Here is a 26001-nt window from a genome sequence, read left to right as displayed (position 1 = left end):
CAAAATAGCATTCCTATGCAGCAGTTGTCATAAATGCTAAATGCCATAAATATAATTTATGCTTTGAAATAATTTGTTTTTCTGAATAGTAATAATACTGGCTGATCATTCTACCTTGGTTTTAATACAGGAAAGCATGTAGTGCTCTTATTGTCTTTTTGTGTACGTGTTTCAGTTTGTCAGAAAATCAGTCTCTCCTCAAGATGCCACCGTGGTCAAACCCCTGGCTGGTGGGAGCCATCTGTCTCTCCATGGCCCTACACTTCCTCATCTTATATGTGGACCCTCTTCCTGTAAGTATGAATATGTGTCTCAGAAATTTGAAAAGATGATGCAGGGATATCTTAGAAAAATGTCTTGGCATAATTAAAAAGGAATGTGTGAGTTTGTATTGGGCTTGTACGTGCCTGTCTGCTGGTAAGCCACAATAAAAGTGGTTGCCTAATAAATCTAGGAAATGATAGATCTAGCTGCATTGATGATGAAAGTCTTCCCCAAAAAATAACGGATATGATGGAAGATAATACAGTAAATCATTAACTCCCTCAGACTTATGTCATCTTAAACATGTTTTTTAATCTTTGTAATGTTTTAATCTATTATGCATATGAATGCTGCATTTATTTGATCACAAATACAGTAAAACAGTAATACTGTCGATTTTATTATTATTATTATTATTATTAATATTAATACATTTAAAAAAAAACTTTTAATATATTTTAAAATATGATTTATTCCTGTGATGGAGAAGCTGAATTTTCAGCAGCCATTACTCCAGTCCTCAGTATCACACGTTTCTTCAGAAAGTAGTCTAATATTCTTATTTGATGCTCAAGGCAAATTGTTATATATTTTTTCAGAATTCTTTGATGAATAGAAAGTTCAAAAGAAATAAATATTTTGTAAAGTTATTTATTTTAACACTATGACTTTTGATTGAATAAAAGTATTCAATTCTAAACCATTCTCATTCTAAAAACCCTTATGACTTTCTTTCTTTGGTGACACACAAAATATATATTTGTCATATATTTATTTGCCACAATACTCAATATAATATTGAAATATTGAACCTTTCGGTACGGCATTCAGGGTTCAATACGTGCTGGTGAATTGCGTTTTTCCCCCCGGTTTTGCATTTAATTAATTATTTATATTTCTCTTCGTTTGAGATATTTATCTTAGTTTCTTTCAGCTCTGTTTGAGTGTGCCTGTGTGTCTATGTGCTGATATGAGCAAATATCCAGTCATATCAAGTTTGGGGGGTGTTTAGTTACGTTTTAAAGCCTTGCCGGTTAAAGGAGTACTTCAGCGCTGGGAAGATGAATCCGTATTTAAACTGGGTCATTAATGTAGTAGAAATGTGAAATTATTTTTGAATTTGATGCTTCCTAGACTGAGAAAAGACAGAAAATTTATATTTGTCTCATGGGGATGAAAGACAATAATTCCCAGAATGCTTCGCTGCCCTGTGAGGCCATTCCCAAAGCAACCGCTACTGAATCACTAATCACTTTCTCACCACCGTGTTCATCTTTATAAAATCAGGGATCAATATATTTTATCATTTGAATATACTCCAGGGTTTCTACTGATAGAAAGCCATATGCTAATCGCTGAAGTATTCCTTTAAACATTTAATTTGCGCTTTACATGCGCTGAGCGCGCGCGCCTGTCAGACACGTGATTACTGGACTACGTAGTCTTACTGCACTAATACTGTCAAACACAACATATATAAACACAGTCGGTTATGTCTAAAGTGAAAGTAAAATCGTGTGTGTCTGTATGAGATGCGAGCAGGTCTTAGCAGCGCAGACTAGTGATTGTGAACATTTCTCCTTAAAGTGACAGTTCACCTCTAAAATTATAGCGGTATTAGAGGTATTAAAATAGACAAAGAAAAAAAAATGTATTAAAGTAATAATACAGTAGCTTTCAATCAATGTTTATTGTATATTAAAGACTAATAATTTGAAGAATATTAAAGAATAATGTAGTTTTAATTTTAGCCTACATTCATTCAATTTCATACTTAAATGCTACTGTACATCCATGAGCTGCCAGTGTAAATCTTTTATATATATTTATTTTATATTAATCAATACACCAGGAATGTTTTTTTAAGTAAAGTTTTAAGTTTAAGTAAGGTTTTTCAAGTCTTTTAAGTAAAATAAAGAAGAGAATATTACAATAAAAAGCATTTTCTCCTTAACCTCTTTCTGTTCCTGTCACTTAAGAATAGAATAGGAAAAAAACGAAAACCGTGGTGGTAAACTGGGGTATGTATTGAACTGTTGACTAACTTTGCATCCCTAATATATATAATTTTTTTTTAATCTATCTCGGTCACTCTACAACACTATCAGAAAAATGGTACATTGCTCTCACTGGGGCGGTATCCTAAGCTACAAAACTGAAAAGGTACTAATATGTACATTTAAGGTATGCTGTGTACCTTTAAGGTACTAATTTGCACTCTTAGAGTACTACTGATGTGTACCTTTTAAGCTACTAGTATGTACCATTTAGGGGTGAGTAGGTACAAAGATGTACCTTTTCACTTTTGTACCTTAGGGTACTGCCCCAGTGACAGCAGTGTACCTTTTTTTCTTTTTTTTGAGAGTGTATAAAGTCAATTAGGACTTGTACTGTCAAGCTTCAAAGTGACAAAAAATAATACTGTCCTTTTATTTTAGAGTTCACAACTCATGAACTATAAGTCCTCAGAGTCAGAAACTATATGATCCCTTTATGTGAGGGACAGACTAAAATCAGTCTCATCTCCATTCCCTTTAAAAGCCAGTTGCACTCGCAACATGGTGGATTCTCCATTTACATTGGTTAGACTGAACGCTTCTCCTGATAGGAATCCTTTTATTTTTAATATTTGAAAATGTTTGTGTGCTGCTGCTGTGTGTGTAGTAAGCAGAGTGTATGCACTTTGTGCACCTGCCTATAGGCACATATAACTAACACATCCTTTAAATAATATGGCGCATATTGACTTTAGACCGGGTTTTTGTTGGTCAATGGCGCAGTCGTTTTCAGTTGCCTCAAAACGTACCAACAATGTGGCTGAACACATCTCCTTTTTCAGACCAGCGTTGTGCTGGTCTGAAAAACATGGGCGAAAGGACGGGTGCGAGTGCAGTTGCTATTTAAACGCAACGTGCCGCTGGACGTGAAAATGATTTAACCGTTTCGGGCTAAAACTAGCAAAAAACTATTTATTCACACCTGTATGATAGGGCCATTTGTGTTGTTCATAAGAGAAGACATATTTGTGAGAAAAAAAAATATTCTTTGAGTTGAATCTTATCGATAAATCCAGTTCAGTTCTTCAACTTCTTCAAACTGATCTGGTTTCTGAACTCATTGAACTCACTCAATAATCTGGCTGCAGTGGTTAACTGTCCACTGAAGTTTTGTAACCGTTTATTACGCAAAGCAATTTTTTGGCTTGATTTGCTTTGTTTGAAAAAAAGCTCCTCGCACATTTAAAATGTTGCCTATTGTGTTCCATGGAAGAAAGTTTGGAATGACATTAGGGTGAGTTAATGATGACAACTTTTTAGCTAAAACTATTCCTGGAAGTTATAGCAGTTTCTGTTACTGTTTTTCTCTGTAGTTCATATTTCAGATCAGGCCATTATCTTGGCCTCAGTGGGTGACTGTTCTGAAGATGTCTCTGCCTGTTATTTTGATGGATGAAGCCCTAAAGTTCTTGGCCAGAAACTACATTGAACCTGGAAATGAGTTGCAACCGGAGGAAGATGGAAATACTGCCAGTGGGGTGATTGGCAAACTGCAGCAGGCCTTTAGGGGAGTGTCCTGGTCATTTGTGCTCATCTCTGCCCCATTTCTGGTCTGGATCTTCAGCCTGGACTCAGACATAACCAATATCTTCTGGGATTAGAAGGAAGGAGTATGTGTATGCGTGAGTGTGTGTGTGTGTGTGTGTAAGTCAGAGAGGGAGCCAGAGGAGAAAAACATGTTCTGAACAGAAGCAGTTTACGGATCTAATGTAGAATGAATTTTGTGCAGAACGTGAAAAGCGGAAGTACGAATGAGAAGTTATGGAGCCACTTAAGGGACACGATGAAGCAAAAATGGTGACGGCGATGCTTTTGCGTTCTCTCGCAACATGTTTGCGTTCCCCCGAGAAACTTTGCGTTTGTTTGCAAAACTTTTGCGTTGCGCAGTGAAAATTTGCCTTCGCTCGCAAAGAACACAAAAAGTTTTGTGAGTAAACACAAACCATTGAAAACATCTTGTCCCTCGCCATGTTCCTTTAGGGGCTCTGTAAAAGGTAGAGCAAGACCAGGACAATCACATAAATGGATGCTGGGAAAAGCTAGGGACAGAGAGAGGGAAAACAATTAATTTCAGTCTTAAAAAATGACAAGTGATGTGCTCATGACCAACTACTTCAGCCTTCCCCATGTGTCACTGGTTTTGCATTGTTCTATCAGTTTTTTTAATTATTTGTATTATTTATTTTTTGAAAATAAGTTAAAAATGCACGTACGTCTGTATTAATTCTAGGCTGAAATTAATACAAGTTTAATTTGTTTTGTTTTTGTAATTGGTTGCTTTTTAAAGGTTACTTGTGTAATTTTTGTATTGCTAGCGACACTAAATGGAAATGTTTGCTTAATCAGCCCGATCCAGGTGAGACTACAACATTGGCTCAACCGTTAGCATGAATTTAGCGGGACTATCCATTTGACTGACCTATCAAAGACAGTAGAAACTTTGTTTGGGGCTGCTATTGGCACACAAATGACAAGAAATATATCTAAAACACCCCCAAAGCATTGCAATTGTCTGTCAAAGAATAGTTTTTCATGATTAATGACATTTTAACCACATACTGCCACATACATTAAAATATGTTTGCTAGGCCTAAAAACATTTTTATTAAATGTTTAAAGGTGATGTTTTTAAGATAAAGCAAGGTGAAAAGGTAAATATCCCAGTTAAAATCCCAGAGTTAAAATGTGTTATTTTTTAAAATATCAAGTTCCATATGTTATTCGTTTAATGTTATTTATCTTGTGCTTGGGGTAAAATACAATTTTTTAGCAGCATACAACACTCACTTTATGTCTATTATTTGTTTGGTACCCAAATCTTTTTTTTTTTTCTTCTTCTTTTTTTAATCAAGTCACAATGTCAGTCATCTCTATTTTGGCATGCCGTTCATTGTAATTTCCTAAAATGTCCACATTCCAAGTGATGTGAAGGTACAAAAACAAAGCTTTCAGTACCTGGAACACTTCCTTGTCATTTCATTACATTTTTGAAGAGCTTTTTTGGGGGGTATGTCAGCTATACTGGGAGCAAATAAAACTGGTCATACAGGTCACATAACGTGCACTGACACACTTCATTCCCTTTTATAGGGGGTTGGTTTTGGAACTCTCACACTAAAATGTTGAATCATTACTTTCAAAATTACAAAATTGGGGATTTTTTCAGTGTGACTGCTTTATTTTTATTGCTGTGCCTGTATGGCAGGACATGCCTGCCTTTATCCTTTAATATGACTCTTGTGCCCGTGAGTCTGACTAATATACATTGGAGGCCATTTATTGCTTATTAAAACCAAACATCATTATCAGGTGTCCAGTTATCATATTTCACTTATTAGATGGATGCTTAAAACGTTTGGCAATAACATCTATAATTGATCAGAGCCCAAAACGTTTTTTTGTGAGTTTCAGGATTGTTGTGGATCAATTGTTGTTAAGAACAGAGAAAACTAAGATGTCAAAAGGGAAATGTTCATGTTCATAACCTGTTTATTTCATGTCTTTTTCCTTTTGGTCATTTTTTTCAGTCTTTTTAATGTTTGCTTTTTTTCCATTGAAAACTATTCCACAAAAAGCAGCTTTATACAAGAATGAAAATCCTGTTATTTCTATTTGTCATTTAGATTCTATTTATTTCCTATTTCTTGGAAAAAGACATTTTGAATTTTGTAGTATTTTGTTATTCATGCAGTTGATACCATAATTGTCATGTAATCGCTGTTCCATTAACAGGGAAATGGAAACTGCTTCATGAAATGGAAAATAAACTCTTGATTTAAAATTCATTAGCTGTGTTTGTGTTTTGTATTATTTAGAAAGATTTCATGAAACATATTCAATAAATACTACTGTAAATATTAAAATGCAAAACATGATTTTATTAAAAGAAAAAATGCATATCACAGTAAAAAAATACATATGTCTATAAAGGTCAGGTGCACAAACAATGTGTAAAACATATCATAATATAAAAACATATCAAATGATAAATAAACATATTAAATATATAAATATAAAAGTGGCAAAATATTCCCAGTACTTTTAAAGATCCTTGCACACATGTTGCGTTATTTGCGAACTTGCCCAAATGATCTGCTTCTCAAAATTGATTATGTTTTTCCAGAGAGACGCATTATTTTTTGAGGGGCACAAAAAAGTTGATAAATTGCATGTTGTTTCTTCTTCTGAGCATTTGACCATCTGCAAAAACAAAGACACTGCTGCTCATCTTGTGTATGTGTAAAATTTGCATGTCCTACATTCATCTATAAAACTTTTCATTACCTCCAAGTTAAGAAATAGGCCATCAGTTTCCTTCATGATTTTATTCCCATTTTCTAATTCCAGCTCATTTTTAGTACAGTGAAGGTAATCTCCAAGTTTCTGTAAAACTTCACACTTTGACTGAGAAAAGAACAAATACATATCTTGTCAGATACAGTGCAGTGGCTATAAACAATATCAATGAACCAAACTGTAATACCAGATCAAAGAAGCTGGTAAAAGTCAGTCACTCACCTTTCTACAGTCTTGTTCAGTAGAGATTGCACTGCTTACACTTTGAGTAGGTGTGAACTAAATATACAAATGATATTATCGTTAGATTTTGATTGAAAATTAGCTAAAAATAAACTGATATTAGTGACACTTGCACTTACCTTTTCAATGGTAAACATTTGTATTAGTGTGCCAAACTGGCTCCTTATATGTTTGCAGGTTTCTGGACTCCATCTGTCCTTTAACTGCTTACTGTGTGGTGCAAGGCTACCAGACCTCACGCACAGCATCATTAGGAAGGCATAAATCGTAAAATACACTGTAAAAAAAAAAACATCACATATAATACATGCATGTTCATCAACAGAAGGCTTCTAAACTGACAAGTTAAGCAAACTCTAAAGTAATTCATTTATTTACGCAGTGGTATAAAGTCTTACTTGTATCTCCTTGGTGTCAAACCCAAAGTCTTTGGTGGCAGTGTTTTAGAGTTGGGTACCCTGTCAGAGATAAACTTCTGAGCCACAGCTTCTGCATATGTGTTTGATTCTCCATCTTATATATCTTGAGGTCCTGTCCCATTTCATCACAAAATTCCAGAATTGGACTAAAGAATGTCAATTTGTGTGGGTGTGCGTATGATTGAATGGACATGTCTCAACACTATTGTTCATTCATTAGAATTTCCTTTAAACAGCTCTCCTGTATGCTTGCTTGTCACTTCCTCCTGGGTAACTATCGGAAATGATGTCATTCTTTATGGAGCGGTATTCCCAGAACATTTTAACCACTTCAGTTTTGCCTATACTGTTAAAACAGGGCTGTTTGATGACACCACAGATCTCTGGCACTTTGGGACAACTGGTTATTTGGTCCCAAACTTAAGATTGTTGTTATTGATTCTAGCATTAAAATTTGCTGATTTTTTTTTAAACATCCCCCAACCCCCAGTGGAGCAGGAAATTGGAGTTATGTAACAAGATACTAAACTTCTTGACTGGCAGATCTCAGGTGGGAAAAGTTTGCAGCATGAATTTCCTGAATGAGAAATTTACTTTCTTTTTATCTGTCTTCTGGCACGGCTGTTACAGCACTGTAGCCTTTGCGTAAAATCATGATGGCTGCACTTTAAGAAATGCTTGAAGAAATTAATTTCTGCCATGGCACTATACAAAATTCCCTCACTTTTGACCATGATGCATCAATGCACTGCACATTTTTATTGTAGGTTTGTATAATGCACGATGCTCAGTACAGTATAGTATTCATTTTATTATACATTTAAACATACAAAAATCTCTTAATAAATCTATATTTGTTCATGCTATGCTTTCTATACATTTATGTGGGGATATGGACAGTCTCCCCACATATTCAGATGGTCAACAAAGATGCTGGTTGACCTTTTTCCACCAGTAAGGTTACAGCCTTGCAAAGTAAAATTACTAATGTATTATTACTAAAGGCTGCAACATACTCCGCAAGAACAGAGAAAAAAGTTCTCGCTCCCAGGGCTGCGAGAACAAAATGACGTCATGTTGTTCTCGCAACCCTGGTTTGGGAGTTCTCGCAGCTTGTTCTCGACACATCGCCTGAGCAGAACTTTTTTCTTGCTGGTGTCCGAGAACTATTGTGTAATTGGTCATACATTTAATGTGGGCCTGCCTGGTTAATGTGGAGAAACGCAGATGATCGGGACCTGCTTTTCTCGTGAAGTATGGAATGTAGGCTACTGCCAGAACGAACTTTGTTCTTGTTCTTGCAGAGTATGTTCTTCCAAGCTTAACCCTATTTCGCAGACACGCCAGGCTCTAACGTCACGGTATCACAGCGCACACCCTCACCTGAGTTTTAAATTCCACCTGCAGCCCATCAGCACAGTAATCACCACGAGCACAAAAGCCACACACACACAGTCCCTCATTGTCCGGTCTCGTTTGCGCCTGCTGTTTACCTAAGGACTCCCGTCTCCAGTGTCTTCCTCGAGTCTCATTCGTTCTCCAGCGTCAAGTGTGTGTGTGTTCTGTGTTCTCCAGCGTCTATCTCCACAAAGTCTCCAGCGTCTCTCTGCATCTCCATCCTGTTGACAACCCACCCAGGACTTCACTTCTGCACTCCAGCACTCAGTCACGTCTGCTCACATTACTGGTTTTGCTCAATAAACATTTTACTTACTATCTTTGTCTCTGTAGCTCTGTACCATAACACCCTAAGCCTAATCCTTAAAACTTACATTATTTCAACCCTGTTATATTTTAGTTTATAAATTGTTTACCATAACATTATGATATTGTGTTGGTCCCCCTTTTGCTGCCAGAACAGCCCTGACCTGTCGAGGCATGGACTCCACTAGACCCCTGAAGGTATGCTGTGGTATATGGGACCAAGATGTTAGCAGCAGATCCTTTAAGTCCTGTAAGTTGCAAGGTGGGGGCTCCATGGATTGGACTTGTTTGTTTAACACATCCCACAGATGCTCAATTGGACTGAGAGCTGGGGAATTAAGAGGACAAGTCAGCACCTCAAACTCGTGCTCCTCAAAACATTCCTGAACCGTTTTTGCTTTGTGTGGCGCATTATCCTGCTGAAAGAGGCCCCAGCCACCCAGGAATACCTGATTTGCAACAATGCTTAGGTAGGTGGTACGTGTCAAAGTAAAATCCACATGAATGGATGGCTGGACCCGTTTTCCCTCAGATAAACCAGGAGTAAGCACCTTTGGCAATAGAAATGATTATAAATGAGCATAAGCCCTGTGAGATCCGGCAAGCTTTGTTTATATCTAGCTACCACAATTCCTGGTGCTCAGGCAGTTTGGGTAATAATCTTTCCTAACTTTCCTCTAAAAACCACTAGGCCAGCGTTATATATATATTTTTTTCAATTGAGTAATTAAAATACCCCAAATGTTTCCAACTATTTATATATTGTGAGAAAATTGCTATTTTAACCAAGGAAATGGGAGGTAAGGGAGTCGCCTGTCAATTGCATCATGTGCCTTACCCTCAGTTTCCAGTTTTATTTGGTAGAAATGCTTTACTCTTAGATTTGTGAACAAGTGTGAACATCATTTTAAACACACTTAAATGTATCTAATATGATAAACCAAGCTGTGCGTTACCTTATGCCATAGACTGTAAAAAAAAAAAAGTGTAATGTCATCCATCATTTAAAAAAATGTCAAATTATCTTTTCTGATCTGCATTTCTGTTCAATTGGCTATTATACACAGCTCTGGCCAATACATAATTGGTTCATTGCAGTTTTAAATAAATTTGTGAAGCATTCAATATCCAATTAGATGTGATGATGTGTTAAAAGAATAACCAGTCTCAAATAATTTTATGAAGCAACAAGAATAGTTTTTGTACACAAAAAAAACCCTAAATAACGACTTATATAGTGATGGGCCGATTTCAAAACAAAGCTTTGAACCGTTATAAATCAGCGTATCGATTTATGTTTCGGATAAAATCATGTGACTTTGGCGATTTGAATCGAAAACTGATTCATAACGTTCGGAACTTTGTTTTGAAATTGGCCCATCACTATAGAAGTCGTTATTTAGTATGTTTTTTTTTTTTTGCGCACAAAAACTATTCCTGTCAAATCATAAAGTTATTGTAGAGCCACTGTAGTGAGATGGACTTTGTAACGACATCTTTAGTGCCTTTTATGGGTCTTGAAAGGAAATTACATTGGTGTTAATGAAAGTCTTTCTCAGCCATCGGATTTCAACAAAAATATCTTCATTTGTGTTCTAAAGATGAACGGAGGTCTTACAGGTGTCGAACGACATGAGGGGGAGTAATTAATGACAGAATTTTCATTTTTGGGTGAACTAACCTAAAAGCTTTTTTGAAGTCATATAATTTGAATCAGTGTTTTCTTAGACTCTGAAAGGCATAACTATCATGTGTCAAAGCTGTTGTGTAAACTCTGCCAGTATCATATGAGAAAGTTGGATGCATACTTTATCATTGATGTAAAACTTGTCATAACACAATTATAATTCCCTCTCTTGTGAGAACTTCTTTTATTTCCTCTATTGTGCCATGTTTTGTAGTTCTTGGTACAGCATCTGGAAGTATTTACACACTGTAAAAAAATTATTTAGAAAAAAAAGTTACCTGGTTGCCTTAAAATTTTGAGTTCATTGAAATTAAAATTGCGTTAATACAATGAATTTTTTTTTTTTTAGATTCGACAACCTTTATTAAAATATTTTGTAAGCATATTGGGTAATAATGTGTGTGTTATTTCTGATGCCAAATAGTGCTATTTTCATGATTTATCACATTTTTTTTATGTGGTTCAGATACAAAAATATTTTGAGTTTCTATTTATTAAACAAATTTCCTTCATTGTATCAACTCAAATTTTTAATTTCAATAAACTCAAAATTTTAAGGCAACCAGGTTACTTACTTTTTTTTTTTTAAGTTAAATCAACAAAAACCACCACAATTTTTTTACAGTGCAGCTTACAGCCTTTAAAACGGATTGAATTAATTTTTCCTCAATTCTACAAACAATACCAATTATGAAAATGTGAAATAAGTTTGTCTGAAATTTTAGCAAATGTATATAAAAAAAAAAATGACGTATAATTATTCACAGCCTTTGCTTAGGGTCGTTGTCCTGCTGGAAGATGAACCTTTGCCCCAGTCTGAGGTCCAGAACGCTCTGGAGCAGGTTTTCATCAAGGATGTCTCTGTACATTGCTGCATTCATCTTTTCCTCGATCTTGACTAGTCTTCCAATTCCTGCTGCTGAAAAACATCCCCGCAACATGATGCTGCCACCACCATGCTTCACTGTAAAGATGTATCGGTCAGGTGATACGCAGTGCCTGGTTTCCTCCAGACATGATGCTTGCCATTTCAGGCCAAAGAGTTCAATCTTTGTTTCATCAGACCAGAGAATTTTGTTTCTCATAGTCTGAGAGTCCTTCAGATGCCTTTTTGCAAACTCCAGGCAGTCTGTCATGTGCCTTTTACTGAGGAGTGGCTTCTGTCTGGCCTCTTTAATATACAGGCCTGATTAGTGGAGTGCTGCAGAGATGGTTATTCTTCTGGAAGGTTCTCCTCTCTCCACAGAGAAACTCTGGAGCTGTGTCAGAGTGACCATCAGGTTATTGGTGATAACCGATACCCCCCTCCCCCCCCCTCCCCCGATCGCTACCGATAACCACCATAAATTTGCAAATACTTCAAACAAACTTCAAAATGTCTTTCACATTGTCATTATGGGGTATTGTTTGTAGAATTGAGAAAAAAATGAATTGAATCAATTTTGGAATAAGGCTGTAACATAACAAAATATGGAAAAAGTAAAGTGCCATGAATACTTTCCGGAAGCACATTTTTGTCATGATTAGTTTTACCCCGGTGTTGCCTATTAGCCTCTCTCCCTTGTTATCTTGTTATCTTGTTAGGGCCCAAGCCCTGAAAGGGCGCAGAGCCCTATTGTTCTTCTAAGGATTATTTGTTATTAGGGCCCAAGCCCTGAAAGGGCGAAGAGCCCTATTGTTCTTCTAAGGATTATTATTAGGGCCCAAGCCCTGAAAGGGCGCAGAGCCCTATTGTTCTTCTAAGGATTATTTTTTTTTGTTATTATTATTATTATTATTTATTATTTTTTTACGCGACTATTTAGGCATTTTTGGGGCCCTTCCCATGCTCGAAAACTCTTGAAACTTTGCACACGCATCAGAATGCGCGGCCATCAGGGCCGGGCTGAGGCTGGGACCCGGGCGTGGCAGGGGGGCTCGACAGCGCCCCCTAAAGTGGGGTCTGAAAACGTGGTCTATAAATCAAACACACTTGCACGTACATATATGAAACTCGGTACACATATAGAGCTCATCGGGCCGAACAACTTTCGTGCTCTAAGTTATGCGTCAGCCCAACAGGAAGTGAGCTATTATGGGTTGTTCGGAAAACGCATGCTGTGGAATTTGCAATACTCCTCCTAGACGATTCACCCGATCAGCACCAAACTCGGTCAGCATGAAGTCAAGACACTGAGGATGCTAAATTGCGAGCAACTTTTTGATATCTCAAACGGTTTGGCCGTGGCGAAGAGACGAATTTATGGCGAGAAAAGGCAAACAGGAAGTGTATTATAACTTCTGCATACATTAATTCATTTTGATGAAACTTCAGCTGTGTGTTCGTTGTAAGAGGACGATCACATGGATATGACTTTTGTGAGTCAAAGTTATAGCGCCACCAACTGGCAGCAGGAAGTGTGTCACTTTCAAAAATGCTTTAAATCCCCATCTTATTTTCACCCGATTTACTTCAAACTTCATCAGTATAATGTCAAAACATGGCAGATATAGACATATAAATGGATTCCTGATTCTTGAAATACTGTTGTCATGGCAACGTGTCAAAGTCCAATAATCTTTTTAGGTGTTTTTGAGACACTTAGCATGCTTGAAATTGCATGAAACTCAACACACACATCTGACATGCTGTTCAGAAGATGCAAGCGAAGATTCAGAAACGGGCGTGGTAGAGGGGCTCAGTAGCGCCATCTTTTGTCCAAAGTGGGGGGTTAGTTTTATCTGTAGTCACCAAACTCGGTATATATATTGTACATTTCGAGCCGGACAACTTTCTAATTTACAGTCATTAGCTCTGACCAACAGGAAGTCAGATAATTTGGTTGGAAGATAACAAGAAGTCGAAAGCGAGCTCTGAGTTTTTACCTTCTCCTCAAAAGCGATTCATTCAATCTCCTCCAAACTCGGACAACATAAAGTAAATATACAGAAGATGCTAAAATGCGAACGGTTATTGGATATCTCAAATGGTTTTCCCTTAGCAAAAGCCTAAAAAAGACAAAATAAGCACACAAGTGCCTGGTTCATAAATAAGGCTATACTCCCACCTGCTGGTTATTCTATATATCACACTGTTTTTTTGTGTGTGTTTTTTTTCAACACTTATGCTCTCCCTTAAATGACCAGTAGAGGGCAATATTGTATAAGTTTTCAAGCAAAAAAACTTGCCTCTGTGTGTGTGTGAGAATGGTTTTCTAGGCTGGTGGGGACTAAAACCTGAATGCACACAGACTCATGGGACTTCCCAATGGGTACAAAAGCTTATAAATCATACAGAATGAGTTCTTTTGAAAATGTGAAAATGCAGAAAGTTTTGTGTGATGGGTAGGTTTAGGGGCAGGAGCAGTGTAGGAGGACAGAATATATGGTTTGTACAGCATAAAAACCATTATGTCTATGGTGAGTCCCCAAATAGATAGTGAACCAGACATATGTGTGTGTGTGTGTGTGTGTGTGTGTGTGTTCTTTTTTCTAGCCTGGTGGGGACTTCAACCTGAATGCACACAGCCTCATGGGGACATGTGTCATTGATTTCTACAGTGTGTGTGTGTGTGTGTGTGTGTGTGTGTGTGGGGGGGGGGGGGGGGTTGTTGTGGATGGGGGATGGTGGATGGGCTTAACTGATAAGAGTTGCCTGCAGCATACTTCAGCATTACTACTGTTTAGGGGTAGGAGCAGTGTAGGGGGACAGAATATATGGTTTGTACAGCATAAAAACCATTACGTCTATGGTGAGTCCCCAAAAAGATAGTGAACCAGATATGTGTGTGTGTGTGTGTGTGTGTGTGTGTGTGTCACTTTCTCTCGATGGTAATAATTGAACCCTTACATATCATAGGCTAATACAAATGTAAAAAAAAATGAGTTTAAAAAAAAAAAAAAAACTCTACAAATACCTTGAATTAAATACTGTAATAAATACAAAATGTTGCGCTGCAAAAGATAACTTTGCACATATTTGAAAATGACTTATATCCCATTACATTAGAATTCATCTATATTTAAATTACATCATGAGTGTGGCTTGAAACTTTTCCCCACCGTTTAGATTTTACTATTTTTGTTTTGTTGAAAATCATGTTTAATCTCTCTCTCTCTCTCTCTCTCTCTCTCTCTCTCTCTCTCTCTCTCTCTCTCTCTCTCTCTCTCTCTCTCTCTCTCTCTCTCTCTCTGTGTGTGTGTGTGTGTGTGTGTGTCTGTTTGTAGGGGGATGGTGCCAGCTTCATTTTGATTGTGTGTGTGTGTGTGTGAAAAATATGTAAAAACAACAAAGAAAATACTATATCTTAATTAAACACTGGCCCTCTGAATTTACAAAATTTTGAGCTGCAAAAGATGCATTTGCACATAATTGAGAGTGACCCATTATATCCTAATGCATTAAAAAAAAATCTATATTTAAATTTCATAATAGGTGTGGCTTGTGGTCATAGTGGCACCAGCTGCTGTGATACATGTGGCATATTAGAGCAATTTTCAAATATTCTCCTGTTTATAAAGTTCTATAAATTTTATGCACGCATATTACTCTTACTTGACACTGATATTAAAATCATTGTTGTGGTCTCTGTGATTTGGCTTAATTTATTTTTAAGAGAAGTGTAAGGATAAAACAACTTCAGCATTTGGACAGTATTCTGCACTCATTTTGAAATTGACATTTGATATCATCTGACATAAAATTAATGAATAAAATGTAATTGATCTCATAGATGTGAGTGTTGTGGTTCCTGGTCATAGCAGCACCAGTTGCTGCAGTTAATGAGGTGAATTCAAATGACTTTGACATAGTCCCTTTATTTATTTTTCCCCATATTAAATACCTATTGGCCTGCTGTGCACAGTTAAGCTGATGCCACCGGGGTGGCGGTGCCACCGGCTTGGGCCCGTCATCGCTGCTCGCAGCTTTAATTATTATATATTATTATTTTTTTTACCGACTATTTGGGCATTTTTGGGGCCCTTCCCATGCTCGAAAACTCTTGAAACTTTGCACACGCATCAGAATGCGCGGCCATCAGGGCCGGGCTGAGGCTGGGACCCGGGCGTGGCAGGGGGGCTCGACAGCGCCCCCTAAAGTGGGCTCTGAAAACGTGGTCTATAAATCAAACACACTTGCACGTACATATATGAAACTCGGTACACATATAGAGCTCATCGGGCCGAACAACTTTCGTGCTCTAAGTTATGCGTCAGCCCAACAGGAAGTGAGCTATTATGGGTTGTTCGGAAAACGTATGCTCTGAAATTTGCGATACTCCTCCTAGACGATTCACCCGATCAGCACCAAACTCGGTCAGCATGAAGTCAAGACACTGAGGATGCTAAATTGCGAGCAACTTTCTGATATCTCAAACGGTTTGGCCGTGGCGAAGAGACGAATTTATGGCGAGAAAAAGGAAACAGGAAGTGTGTTATAACTTTTGCATACATTAATTCATTTTGATGAAACTTCAGCTGTGTGTTCGTTGTAAGAGGACGATCACATGGATATGACTTTTGTGAGTCAAAGTTATAGCGCCACCAACTGGCAGCAGGAAGTGTGTCACTTTCAAAAATGCTTTAAATCCCCATCTTATTTTCACCCGATTTACTTCAAACTTCATCAGTATAATGTCAAAACATGGCAGATATAGACATATAAATGGATTCCTGATTCTTGAAATACTGTTGTCATGGCAACGTGTCAAAGTCCAATAATCTTTTTAGGTGTTTTTGCGACACTTAGCATGCTTGAAATTGCATGAAACTCAACACACACATCTGACATGCTGTCCAGAAGATGCAAGCAAAGATTCAGAAACGGGCGTGGTAGAGGGGCTCAGTAGCGCCATCTTTTGTCCAAAGCGGGGGGTTAGTTTTATCTACATTCACCAAACTCGGTATATATATTGTACATTTCGAGCCGGACAACTTTCTAATTTAAAGTCATTAGCTCTGACCAACAGGAAGTCAGATAATTTGGTTGGAAGATAACAAGAAGTGGAAAGCGAGCTCTTAGTTTTTACCTTCTCCTCAAAAGCGATTCATTCAATCTTCTCCAAACTCGGACAACATGAAGTAAATATACAGAAGATGCTAAAATGCGAACGGTTATTGGATATCTCAAACGGTGTTCCCGTAGCAAAAGCCTAAAAAACACAAAATAAGCACACAAGTGCCTGGTTCATAAATAAGGCTATACTCCCACCTGCTGGTTATTCTATATATCACACTGGCTGTTTTTCTGTTTTTTTCCCCCTGTTTTTTCAACACTTATGCACTCCCTTAAATGACCAGTAGAGGGCAATATTGTATAAGTTTTCAAGCAAAAAACCTTGCCTCTGTGTGTGTGTGTGAATGGCTTTCTAGCCTGGTGGGGACTTAAACCTGAATTCACACAGACTCATGGGGACTTCCCAATGGGTACAAAAGCTAATAAATCATACAGAATGAGTTCTTTTGAAGAAAGTTTTGTGTGATGGGTAGGTTTAGGGGCAGGAGCAGTGTAGGAGGACAGAATATATGGTTTGTACAGCATAAAAACCATTACGTCTATGAGTCCCCAGAAAGATAGTGAACCAGACATGAGTGTGTGTGTATGTGTGTGTGTTTGTGGGTGGGTGTGTGTGTTGCGGATGGGGGATGGTGGATGGGCTTAACTGATAAGAGTTGCCTGCAGCATACTTCAGCATTACTACTGTGTGTGTGTGTGTGTGTGTGTGTGTGTGTGTGTGTGTGTGTGTGTGTGTGTGTGTGTGTGTGTGTGTGTGTGTGCGTGTGTGTGTGTGTGTGTTCTTTTTTCTAGCCTGGTGGGGACTTCAACCTGAATGCACACAGACTCATGGGGACACGTGTCACTGATTTCTACAGTGTGTGTGTGTGTGTGTGTGTGTGTGTGTGTGTGTGTGTGTGTGTGTGTGTGTGTGTGTGTGTGTGTGTGTGTGAGCCACTCTTCTGTCTAAAAAGATTACCTCTCAATGCTGTGCTTTGGCCTGCATTAAAGCATAAAACATTTTATTCTGGGTTTGAATAAAAAAAATAATGTATAAAACCAGTTTATTTGTAGGGCATTGACAATATTGTTTTATATAATTAGTTAAATAATTGTGTTAATACAAATAATTATTAATAAAAAAATATAAATATAAAAAAACACTACTAACAAAAGAAAAAAAACACATTTAATTGTCTTTAAAAAAAAAGAAAAAAAGTAGTGTGTGTAACTTAAAAAATGAGAAGATTAATGCCTTTTGTTTAAATATAAATATAGAATAACTAAATATAGAATAACCAGAAGGTGGGAGTGTAGCCTTATTTAGTGGGATATGTCCTAGAGAACACTGTTTTAAAGATAAAACTATATTGTTGATATATTAAAACAGTGTTTTCAGACAGTGAAATAAAAACAATGTTCTCTCACTGTTTAGATTTTGTGTCTGTCATTCCCCTCCCCCTCACTCTCCCTCTCTCAGGATCACTCTGTGTGTGTGTGTGTGTGTGTGTGTGTGGGTGTGTGGAGGGGGTCTCTCTCACTGTGTGTGTGTGTGTGTGTGTGTGTGTGTGTGTGTGTGTGTGTGTGTGTGTGTGTGTGTGTGTGTGGAGGGGGTCTCTCTCACTGTGTGTGTGTGTGTGTGTGTGTGTGTGTGTGTGTGTGTGTGTGTGTGTGTGTGTGTGTGTGTGTGTGTGTGTGTGTGTGTGTGTGTGTGTGTGTGTGTGTGTGTGGAGGGGGTCTCTCTCACTCTGTGTGTCGCCTTGTCTCTTGTTTTTTTTCATAATTTAACCCTTTCATATCATAATTGCTATCAGCAATATCTATCACTTTATTGTGAAGAATAAGTAAAAAAATTTTTATTATATATATATAAAATACTGGTCTTCTGAACTTACAATATTTTGAGCTGCAAAAAATACATTTGCACATAATTGAAAGTGATATCCTAATACTTTTAATTGTTTTCTATAACATGGGCTTTAAAGAAGGTCATGTGCTGTGTTTGCAAAGATCACGTATGACACCTCTTTAAATTAATTATTTATTGATAGAATTCAAATGGATAAAAAAAATTAATTTCACATGAATTTATAAAAGTGGCTGTTTATAATAAACTTCCTTAAATTATATGCACGCATATTACTCTTACCTGACACTGATATTAAAATCATTGTTGCGGTCTCTGTGATTTGGCTTAATTAATTAATTTATTTATTTATATTTAAAAAAAAATATTGAATGCCACACATATTGAAATAAAAACAAGCATGCTTTTTGTAGCATAAGACTGGTGAACAATCACAATTTACGGTAGGTCAAAAACACATAAAGAGAAGTGTAAGGATAATACAACTTCAGCATTTGGACAGTATTCTGCACTCATTTTGAAATTGACATTTGACATCATCAGAGATAAAATTAAAGAGTAAAATGTAATTGATCTCAGATGTGAGTGTTGTGGTTCCTGGTCATAGCAGCACCAGTTGCTGCAGTTAATGAGGTGAATTCAAATGACTTTGACATAGTCCCTTTATTTATTTTTTCCCATATTAAATGCCTATTGGCCTGCTGTGCACAGTTAAGCTGATGCCACCGGGGTGGCGGTGCCCCCGGCTTGGGCCCGTCATCGCTGCTCGCAGCTTTAATTAGGGCCCAAGCCCTGAAAGGGCGCAGAGCCCTATTGTTCTTCTAAGGATTATTATTAGGGCCCAAGCCCTGAAAGGGCGCAGAGCCCTATTGTTCTTCTAAGGATTATTATTATTATTATTATTATTTATTATTATTTTTTTTACCGACTATTTGGGCATTTTCGAGGCGCTTACCATGCTCGAAAACTCTTGAAACTTTGCACACGCATCAGAATGCGCGGCCATCAGGGCCGGGCTGAGGCTGGGACCCGGGCGTGGCAGGGGGGCTCGACAGCGCCCCCTTGAATGCGAGATTTAACTTGGTCCATTAATAAAAAACGCTTGCACGTATATATATGAAACTCGGTACACATATAGAGCTCATTGGGCCAAACAACGATAGTGCTCATAGTTGTACGTCAGCCAAACAGGAAGTGAGCTATTATGGCTTGTTTGAAAACGCATGCTCTGGAATTTGCGATACTCCTCCTAGACGATTGATCCGATCAGCACCAAACTCGGTCAGCATGAAGTCAAGACACTGAGGATGCTAAATTGTGAGCAAGTTTTTGATATCTCAAACGGTTTGGCCGTAGCGAAGAGATGAATTTATGGCGAGAAAAGGCAAACAGGAAGTGTGTTATAACTTTTGTATACATTAATTCATTTTGATGAAACTTCAGCTGTGTATTCGTTGTAAGAGGCCGATCACATGGATATGACTTTTGTGAGTCAAAGTTATAGCGCCACCAACTGGCAGCAGGAAGTGTGTCACTTTCAAAATTGCTTTAAATCCCTATCTTATTTTCACCCGATTTACTTCAAAATTCATCATTATAATGTCAAAACATAGCAGATATAGATATATGAATGGATTCCTGATTCTTGAAATACTGTTGTCATGGCAAGGTGTCAAAGTCTAATAATCTTTTTAGGTGTTTTTGACACTCCCTTAAATGACCAGTAGAGGGCAATATTGTATAAGTTTTCAAGCAAAAAAAACCTTGCCTCTGTGTGTGTGTGTGAATGGTTTTCTAGCCTGTTGGGGACTTAAACCTGAATGCACACAGACTCATGAGGACTCGTGTCACTGTAGGGACCTAAACTGAGGTCCTAATGGGTACAGAAGCTTATAAATCAAACAGAATGACTTCTTTTGAAAATGTAAAAATGCAGAAAGTTGTGTGATGGGTAGGTTTAGGGGTAGGAGCAGTGTAGGGAGACAGAATATATGATTTGTACAGCATAAAAACCATTACGTCTATGAGTCCCCAAAAAGATAGTGAACCAGACATGAGTTTGTGTGTGTGTGTGTGTGTGTGTGTGTGTGTGTGTGTGTGTGTGTGTGTGTGTGTGTGTGTGTGTGTGTGTGTGTGTGTGTGTGTGTGCGTGCTAAAAAGATTACCTCTCAATGCTGTGCTTTGGCCTGCATTAAAGGATTAAACATATTATTCTGGGTTTGAATAAAAAAATAAATGTATAAAACCAGGTTATTTGTAGGGCATTGACAATATTGTTTTATATAATTAGTTAAATAATTGTGGTAATACAAATAATTATTAATAAAAAATATAAATATAAAAAAAAACATTATCTCCCCCCCCCCTCTCTCAGGATCCCTCTGTGTGTGTGTGTGTGTGTGTGTGTGTGTGTGTGTGTGTCTGGAGGGGGTCTCTCTCACTGTGTGTGTGTGTGTGTGTGTGTGTGTGTATGTGTGTGTGTCTGGAGGGGGTCTCTCTCACTGTGTGTGTGTGTGTGTGTGTGTGTGTGTGTGTGTGTGTGTGTGTGTGTGTGTGTGTGTGTCTGGAGGGGGTCTCTCTCACTCTGTGTGTGTGTGTGTGTCACCTTGTCTCTTGTTTTTTCATAATTTAACCCTTTCATATCATAGGCTATCACAAATATCTATCACTTTATTGTGAAAAATAAGTAAAAAACTAAAACATATATTATATATTTAATTAAATACTGGTCTTCTGAACTTACAAAATTTTGAGCTGCAAAAAATACATTTGCACATAATTGAAAGTGATATCCTAATACTTTTAATTGTTTTCTATAACATGGGCTTTAAAGAAGGTCATGTGCTGTGTTTGCAAAGATCACGTATGACACCTCTTTAAACTAATTATTTATTGATTAAAATTCAAATGGATAAAAAAATTAAATTTCCCATGATTTTATAAAAGTGGCTGTTTATAATAAACTTCCATAAATTATATGCACGCATATTACTCTTACCTGACACTGATATTAAAATCATTGTTGCGGTCTCTGTGATTTGGCTTAATTTATTTTTAAGAGAAGTGTAAGGATAATACAACTTCAGCATTTGGACAGTATTCTGCACTCATTTTGAAATTGACATTAGACATCATCTGACATAAAATTAATGAATAAAATGTAATTGATCTCAGAGATGTGAGTGTTGTGGTTCCTGGTCATAGCAGCACCAGTTGCTGCAGTTAATGAGGTGAATTCAAATGACTTTGACATAGTCCCTTTATTTTTTTTTCCCATATTAAATGCCTATTACCTGCTGTGCACAGTTAAGCTGATGCCACCGGGGTGGCGGTGCCCCCGGCTTGGGCCCGTCATCGCTGCTCGCAGCTTTAATTATTATTATTATTATTATCTTTTCGCCTTTTGGGCATTTTTGGGGCCCTTCCCATGCTCGAAAACTCTTGAAACTTTGCACACGCATCGGAATGCGCGGCCAACAGGGTCTGGCAAAGGCCTTTGCCCCGGGCGTGGCAGGGGGGCTCAACAGCGCCCCCTTGAAAAACTGGGTCTATATATTAAACACACTTGCACGTACATGTATGAAACTCGGTACACTTATAGATCTCATCGGGCCAAACAACTTCCGCACTCATAGTCATAAGCTTCACCCAACAGGAAGTGAGCTATTATGGGTTGTTCGGAAAACGCACGCTCTGGAATTTGCGATACTCCTCCTAGACGATTCACCCGATCAGCACCAAACTCGGTCAGCCTGAAGTCAAGACACTGAGGATGCCAAATTGCGAGCAACTTTTTGATATCTCAAACGGTTTGGCCGTGGCGAAGAGACAAATTTATGGCGAGAAAAGGGAAACAGGAAGTGTCTTATAACTTTTGCATACATTAATTCATTTTGATGAAACTTCAGCTGTGTGTTCGTTGTAAGAGGCCGATCACATGGATATGACTTTTGTGAGTCAAAGTTATAGCGCCACCAACTGGCAGCAGGAAGTGTGTCACTTTTGTCCAAAGTGGGGGGGTTAGTTTTATCTACATTCACCAAACTCGGTATACATATTGTACATTTCGAGCCGGACAACTTTCTAATTTACTGTCATTAGCTCTGACCAACAGGAAGTCAGATAATTTGGTTGGAAGATAACAAGAAGTGGCAAAGCGAGCTCTGAGTTTTTACCTTCTCCTCAAAAGCGATTCATTCAATCTCCTCCAAACTCGGACAACATGAAGTAAATATACAGAAGATGCTAAAATGCGAACGGTTATTGGATATCTCAAACGGTGGTCCCGTAGCAAAAGCCTAAAAAACACAAAATAAGAACACAAGTGCCTGGTTCATAAATAAGGCTATACTCCCACCTGCTGGTTATTCTCTATATCACACTGTTTTTTTTTTTTGTTTTTTTTCAACACTTATGCTCTCACTTAAATGACCAGTAGAGGGCAATATTGTATAAGTTTTCAAGCAAAAAAACATTACCTCTGTGTGTGTGTGTGAATGGTTTTCTAACCTGGTGGGGACTTAAACCTGAATGCACACAGACTCATGGGGACTTCCCAATGGGTACAAAAGCTTATAAATCAAACAGAATGAGTTACTTTGAAAAGGTGAAAATGCAGAAAGTTGTGTGATGGGAAGGTTTTGGGGTAGGAGCTGTGTAGGAGGACAGAATATATGGTTTGTACAGCATAAAAACCATTACATCTATGGTGAGTCCCCAGAAAAAGATAGTGAACCAGACATGAGTGTGTGTGTGTGTGTGTGTGTGTGTGTGTGTGTGTGTGTGTGTGTGTGTGTGTGGAGGGGGGATGGGCTGCAGCTTACACACACACACACAGTAAGCTGCAGGTATGTGTGTGTGTGTGTGTGTGTGTGTGTGTGTGTGTGTGTGTGTGTGTGTGTGTCAGTCACTTTCTCTCGATGGTAATAATTGAACCGTTACATAACATAGGCTAATACAAATGTAAAAAATAAGTTAAAAAAATAAAAAAATACTTTTGAATTAAATACAGGTTTCCTGGACTTACAAAATATTGCCCTTCAAAAGATAACTTTGCACATATTTGAAAATGACCTATTATATCCTATTACATTAGAATTCATCTATAATTAAATTACATCATAGGTGTGGCTTGAAACTTTTCCCCACCGTTTAGACTTTACTATGATTGTTTTGCTGAAAAATATGTTTAATCTAAATCTCACTTTGCCCCTCTCTCTCTCTCTCTCTCTCTCTCTCTCTCTCTCTCTCTCAGTATGTGTGTGTGTGTGTGTGTGTGTGTGTGTGTGTGTGTGTGTTTGGAGGGGGATGGTGCCAGCTTCATTTTGATTGTGAAAAGATTAGCTCATTGCTGTGTGCTTTGGCAAGCATTAAAGGATAAAAAAATATATTATTCTGGGTTACAATAAAATTATAGAACCAGTTAATTTGTAACAATAGAAAAAACACATTTGAGTTTCCTTTTCAAACAAAGAAGTTTGTGTAACCTAAAAATAAGCAGATTAATGCCTTTTATTTGTGGACGAAAATGAGAGCGGTGGGGAGTATAGCCTTAGTTATGAACCAGGTTGGATATGTCCTTGAGAACACCGTTTTGAAGATAAAACTATTGTTATTGCAAGACAGTGTTTCCAGACAGTGAAGAAAAAAAAAAACTTTCTCCCACTGTTTAGATTATCTTGTTTCTTTCGGAATTAGACTCTGTCTCTCTGTCTGTCGTTCCCCTCCCCCCTCACTCTCCCTCTCTGAGTTTCACTCTGTTTGGGTTGTTTGTGTGTGTGTGTGTGTGTGTGTGTGTGGAGGGGTCTCACTCTTTGTGTGTATCACCTTGTCTCTTGATTGTCATAATTTAAACCTTCATATCACAAATAACTATCACTTTAGTGTGAAAAATAAGTTTAAAAAAAAAAATATATATACTATATCTTTAATTAAATACTGGCCTTCTGAACTTACAACATTTTGAGCTGCAAAATATACATTTGCACATAATTGAAAGTGACCCATTATATCCTAATACATAAAAAAAAAAAATCTATATTTAAATTTCATAATAGGTGTGGCTTGTGGTCATAGGGGTACCAGCTGCTGTTATACATGTGGCATATTAGAGCAATTTTCAAATATTCTCCTGTTTAAATGCATATTGCCTGTCGTGCACATTCTCAGCGGTATAAAAACATGCTGCATGTTTTAGAGAGGTCGACTTTGACCAGTAAATATATTCAGATGACTTTGATATCGTTATTTTAAATTTAATTACATTTAAACATTTAAAAGTGGCTGTTTATAATACACTTCCATAAAATGTATGCAGGCATATTCCTCTTACCTGACACTGATATTAAAATAATTTTTGCGGCTTCTGTGATTTGGCTTTATTTTTTATTATTTTTTATTTAAAAAAAATATTGAATGCCACACATATTGAAATAAAACAAGCATGCTTTTTGCTGCATAAAATTGGTGAACAATCACAAGCTACGGTAGGTCAAAAACACATAAAGAGAAGTGTAAGGATAATACAACTTCAGCATTTGGAAAGTATTCTGCACTCATTTTGAAATTGACATTTGACATCATCTGACATAAAATTAATGAATAAAATGTAATTGATCTCATAGATGTGAGTGTTGTGGTTCCTGGTCATAGCAGCACCAGTTGCTGCAGTTAATGAGGTGAATTCAAATGACTTTGACATAGTCCCATTATTTATTTTTTCCCATATTAAATGCCTATTGGCTTGCTGTGCACAGTTAAACTGATGCCACCGGGGTGGCGGTGCCCCCGGCTTGGGCCCGTCATCGCTGCTCGCAGCTTTAATTATTATTATTATTATTATCTTTTCGCCTTTTGGGCATTTTTGGGGCCCTTCCCATGCTCGAAAACTCTTGAAACTTTGCACACGCATCGGAATGCGCGGCCAACAGGGTCGGGCAGAGGCCTTTGACCCGGGCGTGGCAGGGGGGCTCAACAGCGCCCCCTTGAAAAACAGGGTCTATATATTAAACACACTTGCACGTACATGTATGAAACTCGGTACACTTATAGATCTCATCGGGCCAAACAACTTCCGCACTCATAGTCATAAGCTTCGCCCAACAGGAAGTGAGCTATTATGGGTTGTTCGGAAAACGCATGCTCTGGAATTTGCGGTACTCCTCCTAGACGATTCACCCGATCAGCACCAAACTCGGTCAGCATGAAGTCAAGACACTGAGGATGCTAAATTGCAAGCAACTTTTTGATACCTCAAACGGTTTGGCCGTGGCGAAGAGACAAATTTATGGCGAGAAAAGGCAAACAGGAAGTGAGTTATAACTTTTGCATACATTAATTCATTTTGATGAAACTTCAGCTGTGTGTTCGTTGTAAGAGGCCGATCACATGGATATGACTTTTGTGAGTCAAAGTTATAGCGCCACCAACTGGCAGCAGGAAGTGTGTCACTTTTGTCCAAAGTGGGGGGGTTAGTTTTATCTGCAGTCACC

At 37.8% G+C, this 26001-nt stretch overlaps 1 protein-coding gene and 1 long non-coding RNA gene across 3 annotated transcripts in view; both read left to right on the top strand.

Annotated features, from left to right (window-relative positions):
- Nucleotides 1-4979, top strand: part of si:dkey-28b4.8 (sarcoplasmic/endoplasmic reticulum calcium ATPase 2) — a 38674-nt gene extending 33695 nt beyond the window's left edge. For both annotated transcript variants that reach the window (XM_067441188.1, XM_067441189.1), the window contains exons 22-23: nucleotides 176-293; nucleotides 3635-4979. In XM_067441188.1, coding sequence (XP_067297289.1) covers nucleotides 176-293; nucleotides 3635-3922 — 406 coding nt within the window. In that variant the 3' untranslated portion in view covers nucleotides 3923-4979. The remainder of the gene's footprint in view (nucleotides 1-175; nucleotides 294-3634) is intronic.
- A 3801-nt stretch (nucleotides 4980-8780) lies between these two features.
- Nucleotides 8781-9393, top strand: LOC137073092 (uncharacterized). Its single transcript, XR_010904729.1, has 3 exons — nucleotides 8781-8966; nucleotides 9136-9181; nucleotides 9292-9393. It is a non-coding gene; the product is annotated as an uncharacterized lncRNA (long non-coding RNA).
- Nucleotides 9394-26001: the final 16608 nt, after the last annotated feature.

Source organism: Pseudorasbora parva, chromosome 4 (assembly GCF_024679245.1).
Source record: "Pseudorasbora parva isolate DD20220531a chromosome 4, ASM2467924v1, whole genome shotgun sequence".
NCBI lineage: Eukaryota > Metazoa > Chordata > Actinopteri > Cypriniformes > Gobionidae > Pseudorasbora > Pseudorasbora parva.
The sequence above is the reverse complement of the archived record's forward strand: the minus strand, read 5'-3'. Positions and strand labels throughout refer to the sequence as shown.